Source organism: Vipera ursinii, assembly GCF_947247035.1.
Source record: "Vipera ursinii genome assembly, chromosome: 2".
Classification (NCBI taxonomy): Eukaryota; Metazoa; Chordata; class Lepidosauria; order Squamata; family Viperidae; genus Vipera; species Vipera ursinii.
The window spans coordinates 63,717,940-63,743,922 of NC_139513.1; the positions used below are offsets into that span (position 1 = coordinate 63,717,940).

Consider the following 25,983-nt stretch of genomic DNA (forward strand, 5'->3'; position numbering starts at 1 on the left):
TGATGAAATTTGCACACTGATCATAATTATCTGCAGTTTAGAAAAGGTTGCAGAGGCAATTGCTTCAAAAAGGTTTTTCTTTGTCTGGTATAAGTGTATTTGAATTGGATTACAACTACTGTCACAAAGCCAGCACTATTTTCATCTTTCCCAGTTTCTGTGAAATCAAAACACATATTTATGGTCTTTTAAAAAGCTCATTGAGTCAGTCTGCTTGTACATATTTTTACCTCAAGATGGCATTGCTGCTTTTAACAGCACAATATTCTATTGAATTGAATATTTCAGTGCAAATGTTTTGGCTTAGCTAAGTAAAGCAGTTGGAAAAACAGAAATGTGTACTCAGCTTCTATAAATCTGCACATATCACTTAAGAGTTTATGCGAAACAACACTTTTCAAAATGTAATTTCTAATTTTAACATATAACTTCTTGAATTTCTTATATCTTACAAAATTGACCACACATTTCCATGTTATGTATATCATATTATTATGTTCTTTCTATACATCTTTACTGCTGCTATCCAGGTTTTTCATGCCAAATGCTACATAAATAAATAAAATTTAAAAATGTGCTAAGACTAGTAATGATTTTTGTGGAGTCTCAGGGGTTCAAGGTGTTATGTCGCGGGTTCTTCGCACAGTAAACACGACGAGGCAAGTGAATTCAGGAAAACTCTTGGTTTATTGCTTGCAGAATCTGAACTGAGAATTGGGCTGCAACTAGCAGCAATTTATAGCCTAGCCCCTAGGCAGCAGCCAATAGGTTTAAAGCAACCATTGCCGCCTAGGGACAGCTAATAGCAGCACTGGAGACCTGGAGTCTGGGTTGCTGGAGAGCAATTAGCTGCTCCAGCTAACCACATGGTATTACAAGTGAGCCCAATACATAACACCCCTCTCCTCTTAGATCAGACAACATTGAATTATCGGCAGGAAGGACAAGGGAGATGCGTCTTCGTTAACAGGTTTATTTAGTCAGCCCGGACAAACACAGAACGTAGAAACATGCCTTATATAGGTAGCTGTCAAACGGGGCAGCGAATCAATAGTGGGCGTTTTTCCCGCCAAGGAGCAGGGCCAATGGGTCAGCTTGTAGGTCAGAATCTCCCTAGTGACAGTGCGAGTGCTTTAGCTAGGGAGGGAATCCCTTCAGCTGATTTTGGCGGGCGGCCGGAGCTTTGACAGCTAGCCGCCGGTACTGAGCATGCGTCAGTATTTGACAGCTCGCGGCTGCCGCTGTGGGATAGCCGCGGTTTTGACAGCTCGCGGCTTAATGCGCATGCGCGGCGTTTGACAGCTGTCAAACGGCCGCGTGTACTAGTAGGCCGCGGGAGCGTCTGCGCATGTGTTAACTTTGACAGCTGTCAGTGCGGCCGCGTAAATGCGGCCTATGACAGCTGTCATTATAGTTTGCAGTATATTGCACCCCTTTCCCCCCCCTTGAACTGAACGAGTAATTTTGAATTAACTTTTAACTGGTGTTGGAACTTGTTGGCGCACTTCCGGCCCATTCGAAGTTCAGTAAGTATGCTGGCGGCCTCTTCTGTCGCGTGGATCTGCGAGGTGAAGGTTTTTCTATTGTTGCGGGGGCTTCCTCGGGAGTGATTGGAGGAAGATCGGCTGGAGCGGGGACATTCTCTGGGTGAACGGTGCTGGGGGATGCAGGTGTTTCCGCCGCTGTTTCTGGCGTGGAGGTGTTGGGGGGTGACCTGGGTCGGAGTTGATCTGCGTGTCTCCGTAGTGTGAGTCCCCTGCCAGCATTGATGGTGTATGACAGGGGGCCGGTTTGATCGAGAACCACCCCCTGGGTCCATTTATCCCTTCCCCCATAATTTCGGGCCCAGACATTTTGTCCCTTAGAGAATGTTTTGTGTGGCAAGTTGTTGGTTTTTTCGGCCGCTGGCCTGTCTGGGTGCAGTCTGTCAAGTCGAGTGACCAGTCGGCGACCCCATCTTAGTTCTGCTGGAGATTTTCCGGTGGTGGACACGGGAGTGGTGTGGTGTGCGAGGAGGAAGCGGGCGAGTCGACGGTGCCAGTTTCCGACGATCATTCTGCGCAGAGAGTCCTTGGTGGTCTTCACCATGACCTCTGCGAGGCCATTACTGGACGGGTGGAACGGGGCCGATGTTGCGTGTCTAATACAGTTCCTCCTCGTGAAGATCTGGAAGTCACAGGAGGTAAATTGAGGCCCGTTGTCAGTGATTATGACATCTGGAAGACCGTGGGTGGCAAAGACTCCCCTTAATGCTTGAATGGTGGCCTCTGATGTGGTGCTTGAAACCGGGAGAACCTCCAGCCATTTAGAGTAACTATCTACAATGATTAAAAAGGTTTGTCCCTGGAATGGTCCTGCGTAATCGAGGTGGATACGGGACCAAGGATTGGAAGTGGTTTCCCATTTGTGAACTGGGGCGTGTGGAGGGGAGGGTCTGGTTTGCTGGCAGAGATAGCAGCCGGCTACATGCTGCTCGATGTCCCTGTCTAGGGATGGCCACCAGACATAACTGCGTGCCAGGGCCTTCATTTTTGAAATGCCAGGGTGGCCCTCATGTAGTGTTTGGAGAACCCTGGCCCTGTGGCATGAAGGGACTATTACTCTGCACCCCCAGAGGATGCAGCCTAAATGTGTTGAAAGCTCGTGTCGTTTTGCAAAATATGGTTGGATGGGGGGAGAGGGGCAGGATGATTGCCATCCTGATGTGACCCATGAGAGTACCCTGCTGAGGGTGGGATCCCTGGTTGTGGCGTGTGCGATGTCCTTTGCTGTTACTGGGCATTCCGCGAGTTCTTGTATGGCCAGGACTTGGCCGGCTGGGTCTGGGTCTGGGTCTATTTGAGGCAGTGGGAGCCTGCTGAGGCCGTCTGCGTGGGACATTTCCTTTCCAGGCTTGTAGATTAGTTGATAAGAGTAAGCAGATAGGAATGTCGTCCAGCGAAGCATTCGCGGGGATAAAATTTGCGGGGTTTGGCGGTCCCATGTGAATATGCCCAGGAGAGGTTTGTGATCTGTATAGATTGTAAAATGTCTGCCATAGAGGTAATCGTGGAATTTCTTAATTCCAGCTACTATAGCCAGGGCTTCCTTATCTATTTGCGCGTAGTTGCGCTCGGTTTTTGAAAGTGTCCTAGAGTAGTATGCGATTGGGGCTTGTGTGCCATCGTTAAGGGAGTGGCTGAGGACTGCCCCGATGCCATAGGGTGAAGCATCGCAGGCGATGCATAGTGGTTTGGTTTCGTTGTAGTGCGATATGGTTGTATCGCTGGAGAGTAATTGTTTTAGCTGTTTGAAGCTGTTATTATGAAGTGGGGTCCACTGCCAGGGAGCCCCTTTGTCCAGGAGTCTATGGAGAGGTTCCGCTATTGTGGCTTTTCCGGGCAAAAATGAATGGTAAAAATTTAGGAGCCCTAGGAATGCCTGGAGCTCCATTTTATTTTTTGGGGGGGGTGCGGCTTGAATTGCTTGTATTTTTGCATTGGTGGGGTGAATGCCTTTGCCGTCTATTTTGTACCCCAGGAACTCTGCGGAGGGTACTCCGATTGAGCACTTCTCCCGTTTTAATTTTAATCCAGCTGCGCGGAATCTTGAGAGAACTTCGTGCAGCCTGGTTGCTAGGGAGTGGGTGAAGTCGCCCGCGATGAGGACGTCATCAAAATACGGGCAGACTCCAGGGATGCCTTTGAGAGTTTGTTCCATGACTTCCTGGAATATTCCAGGTGCCACGGAGATGCCAAATTGGAGGCGGTTCACTTTGAACGCCCCTCTGTGCGTCACTATGGTTTGGGCTTCTGCGGTTTCCCTGGTTACAGGGAGTTGCAGGAAGGCATGTGCCAAGTCTAATTTTGCAAAAATGGAGCCAGACCCTATTTCTGAAAGAACATCTCTAACTGATGGGACTGGGTATGCATGGGGATTGAGTGCGTGGTTGAGGGTCGCTTTATAGTCCGCGCAGATTCTCACTTCACCATTGGGTTTGACAGGTGTCACTATGGGGGTTTCCCAAGTTCCGCTGTCAGTGGGTTCTAGGACTCCTAGTTTGAGCAAGCGGTCTAATTCCCTGTCTATTTTTGGTTTTAGGGCGAAGGGAACTTTCCTGGCTTTAATTCTAATTGGTCCGACCTCCGGTTTGAATTTGAGGTCGATGGGGGGGCCGTTATATTTGCCCAGTGAGCCGTCAAACACATCCGCAAATTTTTTGTAGATATTTTCTAAAGAATTGGTTTGGATGCGGTTTGTCCCTTCGAGGCGAATGCCTAATGCCTCAAACCAATCTAATCCTATTAGGCTAGTTCTTGGTTGCTTTGTTATTTGGGCTGTTAAGTGGCCTGAAAATTTTTTAAATTCGACTTTCAGGACGGCCTGTCCCTTTAAATCTATCTGCGCCCCTTGAAAATCTGCCAGCATGACCCTGGAGGGTTGGATGGGAATGCGGTGATTTGTTCTGTTGGCTATTTTCTGGAGGGTGTCCCCTGACAGGATGGAAACGGAGGATCCTGAGTCGACCTCCATTTCACAGGGGATTCCCTGTATTTTGACCCACGTTCTAACCTTGGCTCTGGGGATGTTGTTAGCGAGAGTTTTTGTTAGGGAACATACGGACCCTACAACCCCCTGGGGAGGGCGGGGAGGGGCGGTCCTACCTGCGGGGATCTCGTCAAGGTCGTGGAGGGTCTCCCGGTTTAGGCTGCGACAAGCTGATCGGATGTGGCCGGTCTTGCCACAGCCGTGGCACTTCGCGTTCCTAAACCTGCAGGTGGCTCTGGCATGGCTTCCGCCGCAGCTTGCACACTTCGCCCTGGCGTTGGTCTGCAGTTTCTTCGTGTTGGGGCCCGTCTGTCGGTCTTGGTTGCGGTTCCTTTCCCGGCCGGCGGTCATCCGGTTGAAACGGGAGAGGATAGCATCGACCCCGGATTCGGGCTCCGGCGGCCCTTGGTCGAGCTCCCTGGCCTGATGGACAGAGTTGCCTGAGTTTTCGCCAAACGTCTCGGTTTCGTCGCGATGGCTGTCTTCGAACGCCATTATCTCCAGCGTGAGCTCTGCGAGGTCCATTGTGGGCTTTGCCACAAGCTTCCTCTGCAGACGCGCGTTCTGGAGACCGGCGATAACTTGATCGCGGATCCGGTCCTCCAGGTCGGGGAAATGGCACTTGCGGGCGGCGTGCCTGACGGTTGCGATGAAAGCGGTAGAGGTTTCACCAGGCTGCTGCTTCCGTCGGGCGAAATAGAGCCGCCAATACAGTTCTGACCGCCTTGGCATGAAGTGTTTGCTGAGGCGGTCTGTGAGTTCGGCATACGGAATGGTGGCGACCGGGTCCGGGCTGCAGAGGCCAACGGCGACATCGTATACCGCTGGCCCGCTCAGGCATAGGAGCGCGGCGGCCTTGTGGCGGTCCTCCGTGATTTTATTCACAAGGAGGTACCCCTCGACCTGGCCCAAATGCGACTCCCATCCTTCAGGGTGCCGGACGTCGAACTCCCTTATGTGTCCTAGGTTTGCCATTCCGGGTCCGCAGTACTTCGGGCACCTAGAAGGTTGGCTTGTCCGGTCGGTGACTTAGCTAGTGACTTCAGCGGTTGACCGGACAGCAACGCTCCTGGCCCGTGACTTCAGCTAGTACCGGGATCCCATCCTCGTCGCCAGGTGAATTATCGGCAGGAAGGACAAGGGAGACGCGTCTTCGTTAACAGGTTTATTTAGTCAGCCCGGACAAACACAGAACGGAGAAACATGCCTTATATAGGTAGCTGTCAAACGGGGCAGCGAATCAATAGTGGGCGTTTTTCCCGCCAAGGAGCAGGGCCAATGGGTCAACTTGTAGGTCAGAATCTCCCTAGTGACAGTGCGAGTGCTTTAGCTAGGGAGGGAATCCCTTCAGCTGATTTTGGCGGGCGGCTGGAGCTTTGACAGCTAGCCGCCGGTACTGCGCATGCGTCAGTATTTGACAGCTCGCGGCTGCCGCTGTGGGATAGCCGCGGTTTTGACAGCTTGCGGCTTAATGTGCATGCACGGCGTTTGACAGCTGTCAAACGGCCGCGTGTACTAGTAGGCCGCGGGAGCGTCTGCGCATGTGTTAACTTTGACAGCTGTCAGTGCGGCCGCGTAAATGCGGCCTATGACAGCTGTCATTATAGTTTGCAGTATATTGCAAACATCATAGCAATAGTTGGCCTTAATAACAATTAACAAGACTAAACATCAACCTTAAGTAAAAAACAATACAAGTTACAAGGGTTAACATTATAGCATCTGACTGAATAGGCTTTCATTGACAGTACACTAGTCAGTTAACATCATAGCTCCAGTTTTTTCAGGACAGTGACAAATTACAGTACTTACAACATTATAGTTCTTTATTTTACAACGTAATCAGCAAGATAAGAAGGAGGCTTGCATGCCCTTATGGTCTACCAGCTTACCTAGCGGGCCAGGTAGACCATTGATTTATGCAGCTTGGGAGAAGACACGAAGCTGGTTCCAGGCAGTAATATCTGCCTCTTTGAGTGAGGGTGTCTTCCCCGCCGCTTTGAAAGAGGTGGTGGTGAGGCCCCTTCTCAAGAAGCCTGCCCTGGACCCAGCGATTTAAAATAATTATTGTCCAGTCTCCAACCTTCGCTTTTTGGTGAAGGTTGTTGAGAGTGTGGTGGTGCATCAGCTTCCTCTGTTCCTGGAGGAAACTGATTACCTTGACTCATACCAATCGGGCTTCAGGCCTGGGCACAGCACGGAGACGGCATTGGTCGCGCTGGTGAATGATCTCTGGCGGGCTCGGGACAGGGGTTGTTCCTCTGTCCTAGTCCTATTAGATCTCTCAGCGGCTTTTGATACCATCAACCATGGTATCCTACTGCGGTGTCTCAGGGGGTTGGGAGTGGGAGGCACTGTTTTGCAGTGGTTCTCCTCCTATCTCCTGGGCCGCTCGCAGTCAGTGTTGACGGGAGGGCAGAGATCTGCCCCGAGGTCTCTCATTTGTGGAGTTCCTCAGGGGTAAGTTTTCTCTCCCCTCCTGTTCAACATCTATATGAAGCCACTGGGCGAGATCATTCTAATTTAGCGAAAATAGTACCTCCTTGCAAGGAACCTAAAATGTGGTTGACCACTGGGACAGGGTAAGCGTGTAGCTTAAGGGCCTTATTGATTGTACAAATGCAAATTTCTCTGTTGGCTTTAAGTGAGGTGACTATAGGAGTTTCCCACTCCCCACCATCAACTGGTTGCAAAATGCCCTGTTCTACAAGCTTGTCTATTTCTGAGTCAATTTTATGTTTGAGGGCAAAAGGGATCCTTTGTGGCTTAACCCTAATGGGAACTAGGTTGGCATCTAGCTTGAATGAGATAGGCGGGCCTGTGTATGTTCCTAGGGCTGAATCAAAAACGTCTGCAAAGTCCTCGCAAATTGACAAAAGGTTTGCACCTTGTGCCCGATTGATATCAGTAATCTGAATGCCTAAGGCATCAAACCAATTGAGTCCAATGAGACTCGTTCTCTTGCCCCCTACTACTATGACATCCAGGTGCCCATAAAACCCCTTAAATTTTACAGTCATGGTGGCTTCTCCCTTAACTTTAACTTGAGCATTTTGAAAGTCAGTTAAAATTATGTCTGAGGGCCTCAGCTTGGCCCATTTGTTACTGCGCCTGCACACGAAATTGAAGGTGTCCTGGGAAATAATGGAGACAGCAGAGCCAGAGTCCAACTCCATTTTACATGGGACTCCTTGTAGCTCTACCAGCAGTTTGAGTTTAGATTTGAGGGGGTGTCGGTCCCCAGTGTGCCACATGCTTCTATAGCTTCTGCAAAACCCCACACTAAATGGACCCTTGGCCCCGGTACCTCTCTTGGTCAGCTCTTAAGACTGGTGTTTAGGTGGCTGGTCCCTCTGGCGAGTTCTGCAAACCGCTGTGATGTGGCCTCTCTTGCTGCAGGCCCTGCACGTGGCTGACCAGAATCTGCAATTGGCGCGAAAATGGCTGCCTTTACATCTAGGTAAGCGAACTCCCTTGTAAGTGTTCTCTTGCTGTTTGCTGCTACGGTGTTGTGCGTCGGTTTACTTGTGAAGCTTGTTGACTTCAGGATCTTCTTCCTCCGAAGATTCCGCTAAGCGTTTGGCATCCTCATGGTGGACTGTGTCTTCGTGTTTCATTGTCTTGGCAGGCTGGACCATTTGGACTGCACCCCCAGTGGCTTCATCTGCCATAACTTCGTCTTCAGCTTCTGAGAATGTTAAGTTCAGTCTGGCAAAAAATCTCTGTTGGAGTGTTCGGTTCCACAGGCCGCAGATGAGCTGGTCTTGCAGTCGCTCTTCTAGGTTCAAAAATTTACAAATTTACAAAGGCGTGCAGCCTGACTCAAGGCCATGATGAATTCTGATGCAGATTTGCCGGGTTGCTGCACTTGCTGATCAAACGTGAAGTGCCAGGCTATTTCTGACATCTTGGGCTGAAAATGTTCGGCCAGCTATTTTTTGAGGTCTGCGTAGGAAATCGATTCTAGTGGTGTCAGAGCGAAGAGGTTTTCGGCCAAGTCGAAGGTGGCTGGGCCGCACATGCAAAGCAGCATTGCAGCCTTCAGCCAATCTTCAGCAATTTGGTTTGCCTGGAGGTAGTTTTCTACCTGGGACAAGTAGGAAGGCCATCCCTCTGGGTGCTTGACGTCGAATTCGCGAAGTCTTCCAACCTTCGGCATTCTGCCTTCAGCTGCTTCCTGCAGTTTTCGATCCTGCTTCCCAAGGCCCAGGGAGTGAATCCGCTGAACACAAGATTGCTAGTGTGGCTTGCTAGCCAACCGTAGGGGGGGAGAATGCCTTTTCCCTCCAGGCATGAGCTGCCTCTCCCCTAGTGGACTTCAGCTCTTTTTGGGAAGCAGGATCCCATCCTCGTTGCCAGTGTTATGTTGTGGGTTCTTCGCGCGGTAAAGAAGACGAGGCAAGTGAGTTCAGGAAAACTCTTGGTTTATTGCTTACAGAATCTGAACTGAGAATTGGGCTGCAACTAGCAGCAATTTATAGCCTAGGCCCTAGGCTGCAGCCAATAGTTTTAAAGCAACCATTACCACCTAGGGACAGCCAATAGCAGCACTGGAGACCTGGAGTCTTGGTTGCTGGAGAGCCATTAGCTGCTCCAGCTAACTACGTGGTATTACAAGTGAGCCCAATACATAACACAAGGTATTTGTGTTAGATGTAACTCATTTCATCTCAAAGGTAGATGGAATAAGCAATAATTTACAGAATAATTTTTACAGAATATCATTCTCCTGAGGTCAGATTGGCCCTGACCTTGATGGCCTTCTGGAATGGCCTGAAGCCCTAGCTTTGTCATGTGCCCTAGGATCAGAGAATGAGTGGAGCTCATAAAATGGCTGTAATATTCTTGAACTGTGCTCTCACGATTCTTGTACTGTGTGGGTTTAATTATTTTTAACATTTGTACTGTTTATTTGACTGTTTTATTATTTTGGTACTGTATTATGTTTAAATTGTAAGCTACCCAGTCATGAATGTGAGGTGGGAAGGTATATAAAATGAATGAATGAATGAATGAATGAATGAATGAATGACATTTGGAAAACAACTTTGTTTTCAGCCTGGTGAGCTATTCCAGAGACGAATCACACTCACATTATAAGCATATATTATAAGCGCATATTATATAAGCTTATATTATAAGCATACTCAGTATTCGCTCTAAGCTTATAAGAATATACACACACATATACATATACATAATAAGCATAGAGATAGATAGATAGATAGATAGATAGATAGATAGATAGATAGATAGATAGATAGATAGATAGATAGATCGATATATAGATTGATAGATAGATAGATAATGGATGGATATAGATAGATAGATAGATAGATAGATAGATAGATAGATAGATAGATAGATAGATAGATAGATAGATAGATAGATAGATAGATATCAGAAATAAACTGATGAACTACTTCCATACTTTGTCAACTAATCTCCACTAGCAAAAAACAGTACAAGATGAAAAGACATAGTAAATCATTGTAATAATTATGTTTCCATGAAAAGCCTTACAGCATATGAGAATAAATTGCTTCACAAATCTATCTTTTATGTAAGCCAAAAAACATTCACAAGAAAGATTTGCAAGTAACAGAATAAATAGCTTTCTGAAACATGAGTTTATCTTTCAAAATTTTAAATCATGGGTCTATGCTATCTGTGAAATGTCATAATAATAAAATGACTCCAAGAATCAACAACAAACATTCTAGGAGCAACGTGTAAAACTGAAAACAAACTAACAGCATGTTGCTCAACTGAAAGTGCTATCACACACTGCTTTCACGAAGAGGTGACCTGTGAACAGAAACAATTGGATTTCACATCCAAGTGTCTTGTTATCGCTGAGCAGGAGATACCTTTTAACAGGATTTATGGGCTGCCCCATGAGATCTTTCGCAGTTAAAAGCAGTCAAGTTTAAAATACCATTTTGTCTTCAGGCATACATACAGATATATGAACAAGATTCTGTATGAATAACTATCTTGTATACACACATAATCATAACATCAAATAGGAAATGAATACAGGCAACATGCTGATCATATAGTTTGCTTTTTTATTTTCATTTATTTTTTTCATTTGAATCACTGCAAAAAACACTGCAGAAATGGGGATGTCCATTAAATTAAATTCTATCAATTCTGATGAAGTTCTAAATTACAGATTAAGTTCTTAATCAATTTGAGATCATATCTGAGCTAGATATGAATATTAAATCAACTAGTCGCACTGCAAATATTACTAAAGCATGCCACTTAATGGCCTGAAGATTAACAAAATATCCTCTCAGAGTCTTTCAGTTGAGTCTGTTACTCAGAGGTCTTCAAACTTGGCAACTTTAAGACTTGTGGACTTCAAGTCTCAGAATTCCTCAGCCAGCTCTGAGGAAGTCTTAAAGTTGCCAAGTTTGAAGACCCCTGCTGTTACTCATTGAAGGATACAAAGAACCAGAGTAAATTTTACATTATGAAATACAACTTGGCTATTGGTCACATTCTCTACCAAAATTTCAGGAAGTATTCACCCCAATGCACACAGAACCACTGCAATATAAACTTCAGAAGACATCACTGGGCAATCTGAATTGTAATCTATATGGTGCTATGTGGTCCAAATGTAATGGCTGTAATCAATCCCCATGGAGATCCCATCATTTCCAAAGACGCTTTATGAATCTTCACATGGATGGGAGTGTAGGTTTTTCTTGGATTTCTTTCCCCAGAAATCATCAAAAAAGAGCCAATAAGATATAAGTATTCTCAGTAGTCGTAGAAATAGGGCGAGAGATGAAAAAGTAAATCAAAATATTGAGGAAGGGGACTAGCTTGCTTGGAGGAAAAGGTGGCTAATCTCTGAATCAAGAAATACTTTTTTTACAGCAGAATATTTGGTGCAAATTTTAAATTATTATTTAGTTATTGTTAATTGTGACAAACACCTCTTGTTCTATCAAAGGAGTTCACATAAAATCAATGCATGTAGGTGTGGAGTAATAACATCGCTCCCTAGTATATTAACTGTCCTTACTGAAAACAATATGAAAGAATTAGCAGAAGTGGGAGAGAAAAAAAGAGACATTGTAGTCTTAACTTCCTATCTATGTGGGGATACACAACATTTTTGTTGTCTTAGGCCAGTAGCTATACAATGGGAAAAAATTCCAGAATCAGAGGCTAATATTTCCAATGAGTTTGAGCAATAACACCCTCTGCTGTATTGGTACCTGTTTTGTCCAATAGCTGAGTTCTAAGAAAGTGTCTGGCTCATAGTCTATTAAATATACAATTAACTTAGTATCATATTTAACTGCTACACTGATAATTCTGTAAATAGAATTCTTCCCACAAAACAGTTGATCTGGGTGCTGATTCACACACACACACACACACACACACGCATGCACATGCACATGCACACACAGACACTCCTTCTCCAACTCACCCATCTCTAATGTACCCTTACATACTTTCCCCACAATGCATTGCACCCCTGCACCCACTCCATGACCTACACAGCACCTCTTGTGTACCCTCACCAACTTGTGCCACCCCATGAACCCTCCCAAACCATGTGGCACTTCCCTTTGCACATTTAAGCACCATTCCTGACCCATGTACTACATCTCTCACATTCTCACACAACCTCCATGGTTCGTGTAGCACTTGTGCATCCCCTTGCACTCTTGTGCATCTTACTCAATCCTCTCCTATACCCCTCCCTTACCGCCATGCTCCATTCCCCACTCAGCAGCAGCCACTTTACCTGCTTGTGGGTCTGGGACTTGCAACTTCCTGCTGGCTTCCTCACTGGCTTTGGTTACAGGAAGTTGCTTTGCCTAACAGTTGTGCGATTCAGTTGATGATAGCAGGTGGGACTGCAAGGGTTACCATTGGTAGGTGATGCAGTTGTGTTTTATGATTGTGTCACTTCGTGATGGAAATTCTGCTCCCAATTGCCATTGTAAGTTGGTTATTTCAAATCTCAAGAACTATAAAACAGATACATCCAAGGCTCCAGACTGGATCCTGTAACATTATCTTGGGAAATGTACATTTGCCTTCATTCATGAAATACATCCAAAGTATTTAGGGGATGCTAAATTCAGAAAACTTAAGGGATATTAAGTATTGTGGAAATAAGTTCAGAATTACACCATTTTTGAATGGTATGCGTGCAAAAACATAATAGCTTTCTATATTAGAGCAGTGCACTGTCTTTCAATTTGGGGGAAATGTTTTATAGTTGAAAAAAATGAAAGAAATTAAACAGTTACAAAAACTGAAAACCTTTTACTAAGAACAAAATGGAGCAAGTGCATTATAGAAATTGAATGAATATTACCTTTTCCTTCATTGGTGTATGCTATTAAGCAGATTGATTTATTGTCCCCAAATCTGACAATATTTTTTTTAAGTTGTAAGCAGGGTTTATTCATTTTGTAAGTAACTATAAGGAATTGCATCTGGCTGTTTGTTATTTTAACTCTATCCATTAGTGGGGGGTTTTCCGGCAACCTTTAAGATTCCTAACTGAGGCTGAACTGAACATTGAGATAAACACCCTTGAGACTCTCATAAAGCCTTGGAATACAAGAACTTTACAAGCAGACAGATGACACAGAGATGCGACATGTGTAGCTCCCCCAAATTTCCCATTAGAAAGTAGGCCCATGCTACTACGGACTTTAGCCTCATTCAGATTATATAATTATTTATCACATTTGTTAATGCTGCAGAATCTTAACAAATCAAATAAACAAATCAATAAAATGTTACATTGCAGTTTATATATTTAGAAAACATATATTGTCTTTAAAATAAAAAAAATAAAAAAATCAATTAAACAATAAAAACAACATGTTAATCATAACAGTAAAGAAGTAAGGACATTATATAAAATTAGTTTTCATCAATAGAACACACCTCTACAAAAACATTCAAACTAATAAAAACAATAGCAAATATTCCAGATTACAGCCTTTGTACCTGAAAACCTACTGTACGGCAGGACAGATGATTTTGTCATTTCTAAAAAGCAACTTGAAATGACCAATGGTATTTCCCACTTCTCCTCCAACTCTAGCACACATGCTAATCTCTGCTGTAAAACTAAGCAATAAAATACATGTAACCTTGTAAGGATCTATATTTTCCCTATGCTGATTTTTGAATGCCAAAGAAAAAAAACAGACCAGCTTTTGTGACCTAGAATGGTTTTGGAAGGTACTTAATGTCAGGGTCCAAATCTCTGTTCACAAGCAATATCTCTTCATCAGTTTCATTCTTCTTACTGAATGATACACTAGCTGATAATTTAAAATGCAAAGCAAGACATGAGTCTTATTTATGGTACAGTCTTCATCGGTTTGCTTACAGGTACTGTTTTTGTGACAGCTGAGTTTGAGAGAGTTTATTCAGATTTTGCTATGAACTTGATCGTACATTGTGCAAAGTGTGTATAACATAGATTATTCAGGAAAAAATGAGTCCCGCTGCTATGATTCTTTGCTTTCAGCATATAGTGGAAAGTGCAGGTATTTCTAGTTAAGAAAGGACATAAAAGGGCAAAAACAATGTATAAAATGTTTATTAAGTTTTTGTTATAAGTTCCTACCTGTGGGTCAGTAAGACGAGATAGGTCGGGATATAAGTAGAATTTTATTCCTTCGGAGGCCCCAGGTAATGTTACTCCTCGAACCAGTAGAACCAACAACATGACGTACGGAAATGTAGCAGTTACATATACAACCTATGAAAAAAGAGTGAGAATCCAAATAACACATCATTTTACCAATGATCGCCTATTTTATGTCACGCAATATCCTTATGTCCATAAAACATTTAACAAGCGAATGTCTACAAGAGGATAAGACAGTTAGCTATCTTGATATTTTTGGATTAAAATTCTCCAGATTTCTTGCCTTTGCCCACCTTGGTTCTTCTGAGGGAAGCTGAGTACAAAATACCTAAAGGAAATGATGTCTTTGGGGGGGGGGGGAGGAAAGGATGTCAGATTAATGAAAAAGTACAATCACGTGTTGTGAGACAACCCCTACCACCTTTCTAAGGCAACCTGGCGTTGCATATAAAAGGGGTGGAGTGATGCTGCTTTGATCATTTTGAAGAAAGCTTCCGATTCTTCAGAAGCAATTCTTTTAAACAGTCATGGCACAAAAAGAGCTAGAATTATCCCTAGGGTCCACATTAAAAACATTCTGCAAAATATCCAGGCTTTCTCTGACTGCTTTTAACCAATGGGAAATGCAACAGAGGTCTCACTTTCACCAAATCAGTACCAAAATAACAAGCAGATCCAAGAATTCCACACCACCTCTAAATTAAAACTGGAATTAAAACAGCAAATTTATGTAGAAAAGAGTACAGATAGTTCTCACTTAGTGATCACTATCTTGGACCTTGTCAACCAGAATTCCTTATGGGATAGGATAGGACCTGCAACATGCTTCCTCTACCTGCACAAGTGGGGGCCAGTCCCAATAGGGTGAGATGGTTCCTCATGTAACCTGGATCCATGCCATGTAGGGCTTTAAATGTAATAACCAACACCTTGAATTGCACCCAGAAGCAGACCAGCCGACAGTGCAAATTGTGGACTAGTGGAGTAACATAGGTCCCCCAGGGACCCCAAGAACTGCCTGCACAAGTTGAAACTTCCAAATGCTCTTCAAATGTAGTGAAAGTAATGAACCCACCATATCATACTCTTGGACCTAACTTCTCTTATCAATTGTCAGGTCACTGTACAGTAGTTTTAATCAATTGTAGCTTCTAATTATTTTTAATAGCAGTCTGAACTAAAGTACGTTGCCATTAGTCCAATGGAGAGTGATGATAACGGTATCAATTACTGTGGCAAAGGGTATCTTGATGCAAAATTTCTGCAAACAGCATATCAAACAAGGCTGGGCAAAAGGCACCCTGGCCATAGCCTACATGTGCTGCTCCAATGTTGTACTTATTCCTCCTACACCGATCCTATCTGCTATCATTTGCCGAAGTAGCAGGTGAACCAAAACAAAAAAGCACTTCCCACATACAGATGGGTCTTGCTCACAGATGGATCAGCAGATGATAATAACCATACCTCCCATTCTTTCCCATCCAGATCCCAATGTAGGTAATCAACAGGATGACTAAAGCTGTATCTAGCCAGGAGTGACTCTTCCCCTGAAACTTTTCCCTTCTAATATGATTGGGTAGAGAGGGAGTCCCCAACCTTTAAGAGGTAACATTTTAGGATTGTAACACTTTAAATCTGAGCCCAATATATTAACGTATATGCTACAATACATACTATACTAAATTAAGGTAAAGGTAAAGGTTCCCCCGCACATGTGGACTAGTTGTTTCCAACTCTATGGGTCGGTACTAATCTCCGTTTCAAAGCCGAAGAGCCAGCGCTTGTCCGAGGACATCTCCGTGGTCATGTGGCCGGCATGACTAGATGCCAAAGGCGCACGGAATGCTGTTACCTTCCCACCGTAGTGATCCCTATTTTTCTACTTGCATTTTTATGTGCTTTCGAACTGCTAGGTTGGCAGAAGCTGGGACGAGTAACAGGCGCTCACTCTGCTACACGGCACTCGGGATTCGACCCACCAAACTGCCGACCTTCTGATTGACAAGCTCAGCATCCTAACCCACTGAGCCACCACGTCCCTGCTATATTACACTATGACAATTACTTGCTGCTGCTGTGCTATCTCTACTGTCTACAAAGGATACAACCTTTGTCCTTTGTCCTTCTTTTGACGATGTGCAACATGATACTATTGCTATTATGGCATTTAGTACAGTTCTTTTTAAGATTGGGCAGGGGACCATTACATCTGCCCAGCAAATTAGATCCTGTAGGGTTCACGCATTCTAAGTTCCTTAAAAAATGTTATCTCTGTGCAGACTGGTTCTATATCCAGGCTTTCAGCAAGAGAGAGTGATATACCTCATTTTATCATATTTGCCACCATGAATCTTTATATTTTATTGTTGTTGTTGTTTCATATGCCAGCTTTTTGAGTACTTCAATACATACACATCCAAGTTTGGAAGATATTTCCTGAAGCAGTTTTATCAGGTTTCAAGCTTTTATGGCTGCTTTCATGGGTTTATGAAGCAGACCGAGGAAGTAAAGCTCACAAATAAAGCATCTCACAGAATTATACACACAGTACTTATTGTTTTTTTTCCTGCATACATCTTAATAAACAGTAGACACTGCCTATGCTTTTATTTTTAAAACTTTTCCACAACATGTAAAACCTCTCTGAATAAAATTAGGACAAAACAGTTTCTAATTACACTACATCCTGCTTTAATTACTTCTAATTGCTTGATGTACAAATTTGCATATCAATGCCTAATATAGTTCTTCCATTGCTATGTCACAGCAACATCCATGTCTACATTATGGAAATAAAGTAAATATGAAGACTTGCTGCATCTGCTGGAACAGTTTAATTAAAAACTAATCTGTGATCACAAATCACAGTCCACAGGATGCAAAAGGAGCACATTTAACTTTGGAGGTCCAGTTCAGAAGGCAAGAATCACTGTAACCATATGGTATACTTCCAGCTAGCTAAGAGAATAGGAGGCACTTAGCATGGTGAATTTAGCTGCAAAAGTTAAAAATAGATTTCTTGTTCTCTCCTTACAATTCAAGATGTCAGTTCGATCTTCACAGACTATATCACTGAAGCTTGAAAGCAAACTGAGTCCAGAACAGAGAACCATCTACCACAAATTTCACTCCTTTGCTTTGCTTTTATCATGCCCATAAATCTTCTGCTATTCAAATAATATTCCTTTAACCTTAGTCACTTACATTTGATTTTATATGTATGCGATTACAGACATACAGTAAAATACTGCTCCTAAAAATGATAACAAAAACACTCCATTTCATGAATTATTATTTCAGATACTGACAAATAAATTACATGAGTCCAAATGGACAGAACTACAGGGACGTGGTGGCTCAGTGGGTTAGGATGCTGAGCTTGTCAATCAGAAGGTCGGCAGTTTGGCAGGTTGAATCCCGAGTGCCACGTAGCAGAGTGAGCACCTGTTACTCGTCCCAGCTTCTGCCAACCTAGCAGTTCGAAAGCATGTAAAAATGCAAGTAGAAAAATAGGGACCACTATGGTGGGAAGGTAACAGCGTTCCGTGCGCCTTTGGCGTCTAGTCATGCCGGCCACATGACCACAGAGATTTTCTCGGACAAGCGCTGGCTCTTTGGCTTTGAAACGGAGATGAGCACCGGCCCCTAGAGTTGGAAACGACTAGCACGCATGTGCGGGGAAACCTTTACCTTTACCTTTACAGGAACCTATGAATGCATTTCCCATTGCTTTATCTTTTTTTCTATTTCAAGTCTTTGTCACTGAAAGAAACTGCTGTCACGTTCTTCTTCCCCTAACACATTTCTGACTTGGCTCTGCTCCCATCTGCAGGAAAGATCCTTATCTAAGTCCTGTCTGGAGAATTCTGACAGGTCTGTCCTCACAATGGGATTAAGAGAGAAGCAGCAGGAGATCCCTGATTTTCTGTCTGGGCAGGGAAGCATGACAAAAGGTATAAACAAATAAATCTCATGGGAATGCTAAGATGGGATGTTTATGTTTAAGTGGCCACAAGCTCCTGAACTATATTTATCTTTTTCTCTAAGGTGTATGATTTCCTAAGTGACACAAAAAGAAGAGATTGCTCCCTCTAACATGCCACCTCCACACATTTAATTACTTTGTTAGATAATAGCACCATTTGGGAGATACAGCTGGATGGTACTTTTCTGCTAACCATATATCACATCTTTTTTATCACATTGAAACAGCTCTTTCCTTCAAGTACAGGTTCTTTCGTATCACAGGGTACAATGCAAAATCCTTGATGCAATGGAGGATTTGGGAATGGCCAGTCTAGAGAAAAGAAGGACTAGGGTGGACATGATAGCAGTATTCCATTTTTGAGAGGCTGCCACAAGGAGGAGGGGGTCAATTTATTTTCCGAAGCACCAGAGAGCGGTCCAGAAACTATGGATGGAAACTAATCAAGGAGAGAACCAATGTGGAATTAAGGAGAAACTTCCTAACAGTGAGGACAATTAATTAGTGGAACAGCTTGCCTTCAGAAATCGTGTGTGCTCCATCACTTTTTAAGAAGAGACTAGACAGTCACTTGTCTGAAATAGTATAGGTTCTCCTGCTTGAGCAGGGGGATGGAATAGAAGACCTCCAAGGTCCCTTCCAGCTCCTATTCTGATTGATTGATTGATTGATTGATTGATATATCTTTGTCCCAAACATGCCTATGGATTGTAACATTTGGGATGCTCGTTAATGGGAAAATGTGCTATAAATGTGTGGCAGGGTTCCAGTTTCTCAATATCTAGATTTATTATGCTGGAAAACATATTTATTTAATACATTTTATACCACTTTCTATGTGTCGTATGGATGAAATAAAATAAAATAATAAAACATTTTTAAATAATAAAATAAAAAATAAAATAAAATAGTGCATTAGGGAACTTAATCTGATTCATTTTCAGCATAAGTGGATTTGGAATACCCCATGAACCAAGAACGGTTGGCAAAAGCAGGTGAAAAATCACAACTCCAGTTCAGCCAGGGATATCATCTAAATTAAGGAATAGTTGGTTCTGAAAATCATTAATTATGTTATCCCTTCAGAATGAGAAAATCATAGTAATTAATTAATTTACTCAGGAACTGAAGAAATATGGAGCAGTAGCTTGATATCTGTCTTCAGAGTGGATATAGATGCTTGGTGATTTTTTTCCCCTAATTGCACTCCTTTTTAATATTGCAGTGGGATATACAGATAATTAAAACAGATTAAGAGCTTTACTAGTCAAGAGCCAGTGAGGTATCAAGGTGTGCTGACTACTAGTTATAACTTTATTTATTTCTAGATGTTCACAGATCTATTTTTTATTTTTTTTTAAAAATAAGCAGATGTAAATTCTGAGAATTTGAAAAATACATAATGAGATTTCCATATTATTAAAAATCTCAAAGGGCATTTATAGCAGATTAAATTAACTGTTTTCTCATATCAGTTACTAGATCAGATACATTAACAGAAACTACTTTTCAGACTGGAAATGCATAAACATCTCAAGCTGGATCTTCCTAATTATGGCATGCTTCTGCTCAGATAGGCAAAAAAGTGTTTGAAGCAAAAATAATTATAGTTCGTCCCTAGCATAATCTTTTTGAGCCAACTACTGAAGAGGAGGTTGCTGAAGACCTTTGAAATGGTAAAGATGAGTAAGTAAATGGACTTTATTGTTTGTAGAAATAATGAAAAATTTAATATTTTCAAAAATGGTTTCTATTTATATATTTTTAGATTCAATGCCATGGTTTAGAATTAGATAACCAGAGCTATGGTGGTGCAGTGGTTAGAATGCTCCAAGTTGACTCAGCCTTCCATTCTTGCAAGACTGGTAAAATGAGGACCCAAATTGTTGGGGGCAATATGCTCATTCTGTAAGCTACTTAGAGATGGCTGTAAAGCACTATAATGTGGTATATAAGTCTAAGTGCTAAGTACTATTGCTAACCCTCTTTCTGCACTCTATGGTTTAATTAAATAATAAATAATTAAAGATTAGACATTTTAATAAAGAAATTTACCTTGCTGGAAGATCATATTTATTTATATCAGTCTTCCCAGCATGATGCCCTTTAGTTGTGTTGTGAATTCAATTCCCAGATTCCCAGATAGCCAATAGGACTTCTAGCAATTTTTTTTTAAATTTCATTTATATTCCGCCCTTCTCCAAAGACTCAGGGCGGCTTACAAGCTTAGCAGTAGCCTTCATTCTATGTATATGCCTGCTTATTAGGGCTTTCACATCCCCCACAAGCGGCATTATTACAAAGTCAGCTTATTGCCCCCAACAATCTGGGTCCTCAATTGCTAGAATTGTTCTTGCAACATGTCTAAAGGTTGTCATGGTGAGAAAAGAGTATCAATATGAAAAGAATGTGTAAAAATACCTAGATAGCTAATTAGTTATATTGCTTTCATACATTATTACTCCTTTAAACATTGATGTCACTCTTTTTTATTTGCTTATCAAAAATGATGTTTCTCAAAACTGCATATTGAAACAGGTAACATAAAAACATAATAAATCTCAATTCTTGATGATCCATAGATGGTAGGCCAAATTAACAAAAGAGATAAACAAACAAATACACAAAACTACACACACACATTTTACTAGCTAAGGTTCACAAAGCCTAGTTAAATTTAGCAGCCATTTGTGCCTCAATGCCTCCTCTTTTCCAAGAATTTTGGCACATAATATCAGTTTCTCTGCATCTTGAAACATCAATGAAGATTTTGGAACAAATAAACCAGAGTATACTGCTTGGCCTCCACTCTTTGATTTCTTGGTATTTAATAGTCATTCAAACCTTTTAAGATTAAGATTATCATGACCAAGTAAACTAATCATGATGAATGTTCCAAGTCATGGTATCCTAGCATGCAAATAATAGTATTTCTATCACTTCACATATGTTTTGAGTCAAATTTTAAATATAAACTATATTAGCATTAATAATGTTTATGTGATATCAACATATTCCTCATTTGTTATCTGATTACTTTTCCAAGCTGGTTTTAATAGTCTTTAAAATTTAATAGAGGAACAATGTTGTAAACATTTAAAATAATGTTCCAAGTAAGTATTTATATTACACAGGGTTTCACATTTTCTATTTGGTACATAAAACCATCTCACCCATGAGTATTTGGGTGGTAAATGCCAGTGCCGGCTAACACAATAAGGGTATGAAAGAATTAATTGCTGTGGGGTCCTTGGCACTCTCTGACCTTGGTGGGTTTTTTGCAGACATTTCATTACCATGCTAGGTAACATCATCAGTGTCTTACATATATCATCAGTACACTGATGATGTTACCTAGTTTGTCAATGAAATATCTGTAAGAAAACCACCAGGGTCAGAGAGCACCAAGGATTGCACAGTTCAACACTAAGCTATAAATATTCTCTTTTTTTGGTAGAATTAAGTCCTTTTGAAACTATATATGCAGCTGCTATTGTAAATATTCATTAATGCTAATAAAAATGTATTGCCATCAAAACTGAAACAGTAGATATAGAAATACTAGACTTTGATTCTTAATTTTTTTTCTAGCACCTTCAAATCAGTCTTGATTCCTGGTGACTGATAAGCCCCTGCAGTTTTATGGGCAAGATTGTTTCAAAGTAGTTTGCCATTGCCTGCTTCCTAGCTGGCTTTGTGACAAAAGCAAAACTAGACCTCATGGTCTCCCAGTTTCTAGGTTGGTACCTTAACCACTACATCGAACTGGCTTTCTTTTAACATTAGTTGTTTGTTACATTTCTCATTGTGATCACACCATCGGTGGTGGTGGTGCATAGTTTCCAATTTAGAATGAAAATGTTAGATAAATTGATTTTACAACATTGTGCTTATCACAGTTAAATTTATGTTATAAACTTTCTAGGAGTTTTTTTTTAAAAAAGTGGAAAGTGGCATTAGGCTGTAGGCAATGGCAACCATGGCATTTTGATCTATGCAAATTCTTTGGATTACTATGAAATTTTACTTTTGGTGAAATTGAGTGGCATCACTATATTAAGAACAGAAACTCATTATCAGATGTAGAAAAATAGAATGATTTTTAAATGGTGATAGCTCCATTTTCAAACTGGGAATGACATTGAGCATAGGAACCAGAGGTTTTGTCACACACACAAAAAAGCATGTGTCATGACATTGTGATAACAACTCCATTCCTTACATATATTTGTGTGGTTTAGCAAAGCATGTACTAAAGGAGCAGAGTTTGCATTATATGGTACATTTTATTATTTGCCCCTGCCTTACTCTTCCACTGATTCCCATGATTTGAGAATATCAAACTATGCATTGTTAAAGTCCTTATTATAATTTTAGTTTGAAGCTTCCATTTAAATTTTCTTTGTTGCATGCCAAAAACCATTCAGCTTTCTCTAATCTGCATATAATTAACACATTGATCAGCATGCTCAAAGTGCCTGCAAAAATGTTCACTGCAACTTGTTTAAATACTCACATATAATTATATTTATATGAAAGGATACAGACAATGAAGATTGAAAGTAGATTATTAGTAAATAGGCAGCCATAAGTTAAAATGACATACTATTTTCTATTCTTCTTTTATTTATATATCATGGATTAACTTATTTCATTATAATTCATTATTTTCACTGTATTATAGAAAACAGGGAGAACAGAACTTTGGATAATTGAAATCACTGCTTGCTTACACAAAGGGAAAATTCCAGCTAAATAAGATGGAACTTTGTATGAGTACAGTTTACACTGTGTTTATCTCAAGCACGCAGACTCACACATGTAATGTAGTAATAACCTGAGTTTCCCTACGCCTGCATTTTTATAGCTAAACAAATCCAACTGAAATTTTAAGTTAAAACTGCATTTCTTTTCATGTCTATTAGACTGAACTCTAATTAGTTTATACAGTGGAATGCCAATTTAAAAAAGCTACTTGAGACAAAGAACCAAGTTGGGATTGGTGGTGGTGGTGGTGGTGTCTGTGTGTGTGTGTGTTTGTGTGTGTGTGTGTGTGTGTGTGTGTGTGTGTGAGAGAGAGAGAGAGAGAGAGAGAGAGAGAGAGAGAGAGAGAGAGAGAGAGAGAGAGAGAGAGAGAATAAAAGTTTCTATGTATTGTTGCAATTCAGTGCAGATTGCAACTGAATGAAAAAGTGTTCTAGACTTGCACGATGAGTTAAGTGAGTTAAGAGAGAGAGGATGAGAATTTTTTTCAGTATTTTAAAACTTCAGAGAAGGCTGGAAAACCTAAAACTCTGCATGCATCTCATGAATGTTCTACTTTCCTTCTCTGAATACAGAGATCAATCTTGGGCTGCATGTTAAAGCCTCACTATGAAGGACCATTCTCCTCTCTTACTTCAACCCAAAACAAAAGACACTTCAGGAGATATAATCATTGCTGCCTAGTTCCTTTTCCTAAAGCCTCACAATGGCCCTCAGTTCTTTTTTCTTTCTTTCCTCCCGCACATCTTTATTTTCTTCAGCTGTCCCTTTTTCACTTTCTTTATGCTTCATTGAATCTATTAGAGGCTTTATATAGTCCACTATTGAAAAAAATAAGTTTTCTGTGTGTAACCACTGACTGAGTCTTAACTGCTGGCAACAGGAGCTTAACTCCTTCTGATGGGACTACTGCAGCAGTAGAAGATAAAAAGATACATAGGCATGTTTCCTAAATGTTATGAAAATGTGCAGATGTTAGGTTTAATCAGCCCCATAGGGTGGCAATTTTCTAGTTCTTTACTCTTTTTTAAATGTGGAAAAATAAGAAGCAACTGGCAAATCTGCAGTCTGGCTGTAGTTCCAACATGTCTTCAACTCCCACTTTTCCCAATTCCTTCTCAATGCATTTCCCAATTGCATTCATCATTGTTAGTCTAAAGATTTCAATCAAGCTAATATTAATATATTTAATTCAGTACATCATGGCTAGCCAATCTCTCCAGAAACTAACATCATATTTTAACAAACACTGACATTCAGATGTTCTTCCTAGCAAGAGATGGTCTGCAAACAGCACAATATGCTATTAGATTGTTGTTGTTGTTAGCTGCGAAGTCGTGTCCAACCCATCGCGACCCCATGGACAATGTTCCTCCAGGCCTTCCTGTCCTCTACCATCTTCTGGAGTCCATTTAAGCTCACACATACTGCTTCAGTAACTCCATCCAGCCACCTCATTCTCTGTCGTCCCCTTCTTCTCTTGCACTCAATCTTCCCCAGCATTAGGCTGTTCTCCAGTGAGTCCTTCCTTCTCATTAGGTGGCCAAAGTATTTGAGTTTCAACTTCAGGATCTGGCCTTCTAAAGAGCAGTCAGGGTTGATCTCCTCTAGGACTGACCGGTTTGATTGCCTTGCAGTCCAAGGGACTCGCAGGAGTCTTCTCCAGCACCATAGTTCAAAGGCCTCAATTCTTTGGTGCTCAGCCTTTCTTATGGTCCAACTTTCACTGCCATAAATTGCAACTGGGAAGACTATAGCCTTGACTGTATGCACTTTTGTTGACAGGGTGATGTCTCTGCTTTTTAGTGTGCTGTCTAGATTTGCCATGGCTTTCCTCCCCAGGAGCAAGCGTCTTTTAATTTCTTGGCTACAGTCCCCATCTGTAGTGATCTTGGAGCCCAGGAAAATAAAATCTGTCACTACTTCCATTTCTTCCCCATCTACTTGCCTGGAATTGAGAGGGCCGGATGCCATGATCTTGGTTTTCTTAATGTAAAGTTTCAACCCAAAGTTTGCACTCTCCTTCTCCTGCAAAAAGAGGCTCTTTAGTTCTTCTTCACTTTCTGCCACTAGAGTGGTATCATCTGCATATCTTAGGTTGTTAATATTTCTCCCGGCAATCTTAATTCCAACTTTTGATTCATCTAGACCTGCCTTTCTCATGATGTGCTCTGCATATAAGTTAAATAGGCAGGGCGACAGTATACAGCCTTGCTGGACTCCTTTCCCAATTATTAACCAATCAGTGGTTCCATGTCCAGTTCTCACTGTTGCTTCTTGACCCGCATATAGGTTTCTCAAGAGACAAATAAGACTCCCATCTCTTTAAGGACTTCCCACTGTTGGTTGTGATCCACACAATCAAAGGCTTTAGCACAGTCAATGAAGCAGAAGTAGATGTTTTTCTGGAACTCCCTAGCTTTCTCCATGATCCAGCGTATGTTGGCAATTTGATCTCTAGTTCCTCTGCCTCTTCGAAATCCTGCCTGTACTTTGGTAGTTCTCGATCCACATACTGCTGGAGTCTAGCTTGTAGGATTTTAAGCATAACTTTACTAGCATGAGAAATGAGTCCAATGGTGCGATAGTTTGAACATTCTTTGGCACTGCCTTTGTTTGGAATTGGAATGTAAACTGATCTTTTCCAATCCTGTGGCCACTGTTGAGTTTTCCAAATTTGCTGGCAAATTGAGTGTAGCACTTTTACTGCATCGTCTTTTAAGATTTTGAATAGCTCAGCTGGAATACTGTCACCTCCACTAGCTTTGTTGTTGCTCAGCTTTTCTAAGGCCCACTTCACTTCACATTCTAGGATGTCTGGCTCGAGGTCAGTGACCACCTCATTGTGGTTATCACAGATGTTAAGCTCATTCTTGTATAGTTCTTCTGTGTAATTTTCCATGTCTTCTAAATCTCTTCTGCCTCTGTTAGGTCCCTGACATTTTGGTCCTTTATCATGCCCATTTTTTGCATGAAACGTTCCCTTCATCTCTCCAATTTTCTTGAAGACATCTCTGGTCCTCCCTATTTTATTGTTTTCTTCTATTTCTTT

At 41.8% G+C, this 25,983-nt stretch overlaps 1 protein-coding gene across 1 annotated transcript in view; it reads right to left on the bottom strand.

Moving 5' to 3' along the window:
* SLC6A11 (solute carrier family 6 member 11) overlaps positions 1–25,983 on the bottom strand; it is a gene marked incomplete at both ends in the record, with an annotated part of 116,245 nt that overhangs the window by 42,046 nt on the left and 48,216 nt on the right. The window contains one exon of the mRNA XM_083356874.1: positions 14,156–14,290. Within this exon, the coding sequence (XP_083213000.1) occupies positions 14,156–14,290 (135 nt within the window). The remainder of the gene's footprint in view (positions 1–14,155; positions 14,291–25,983) is intronic.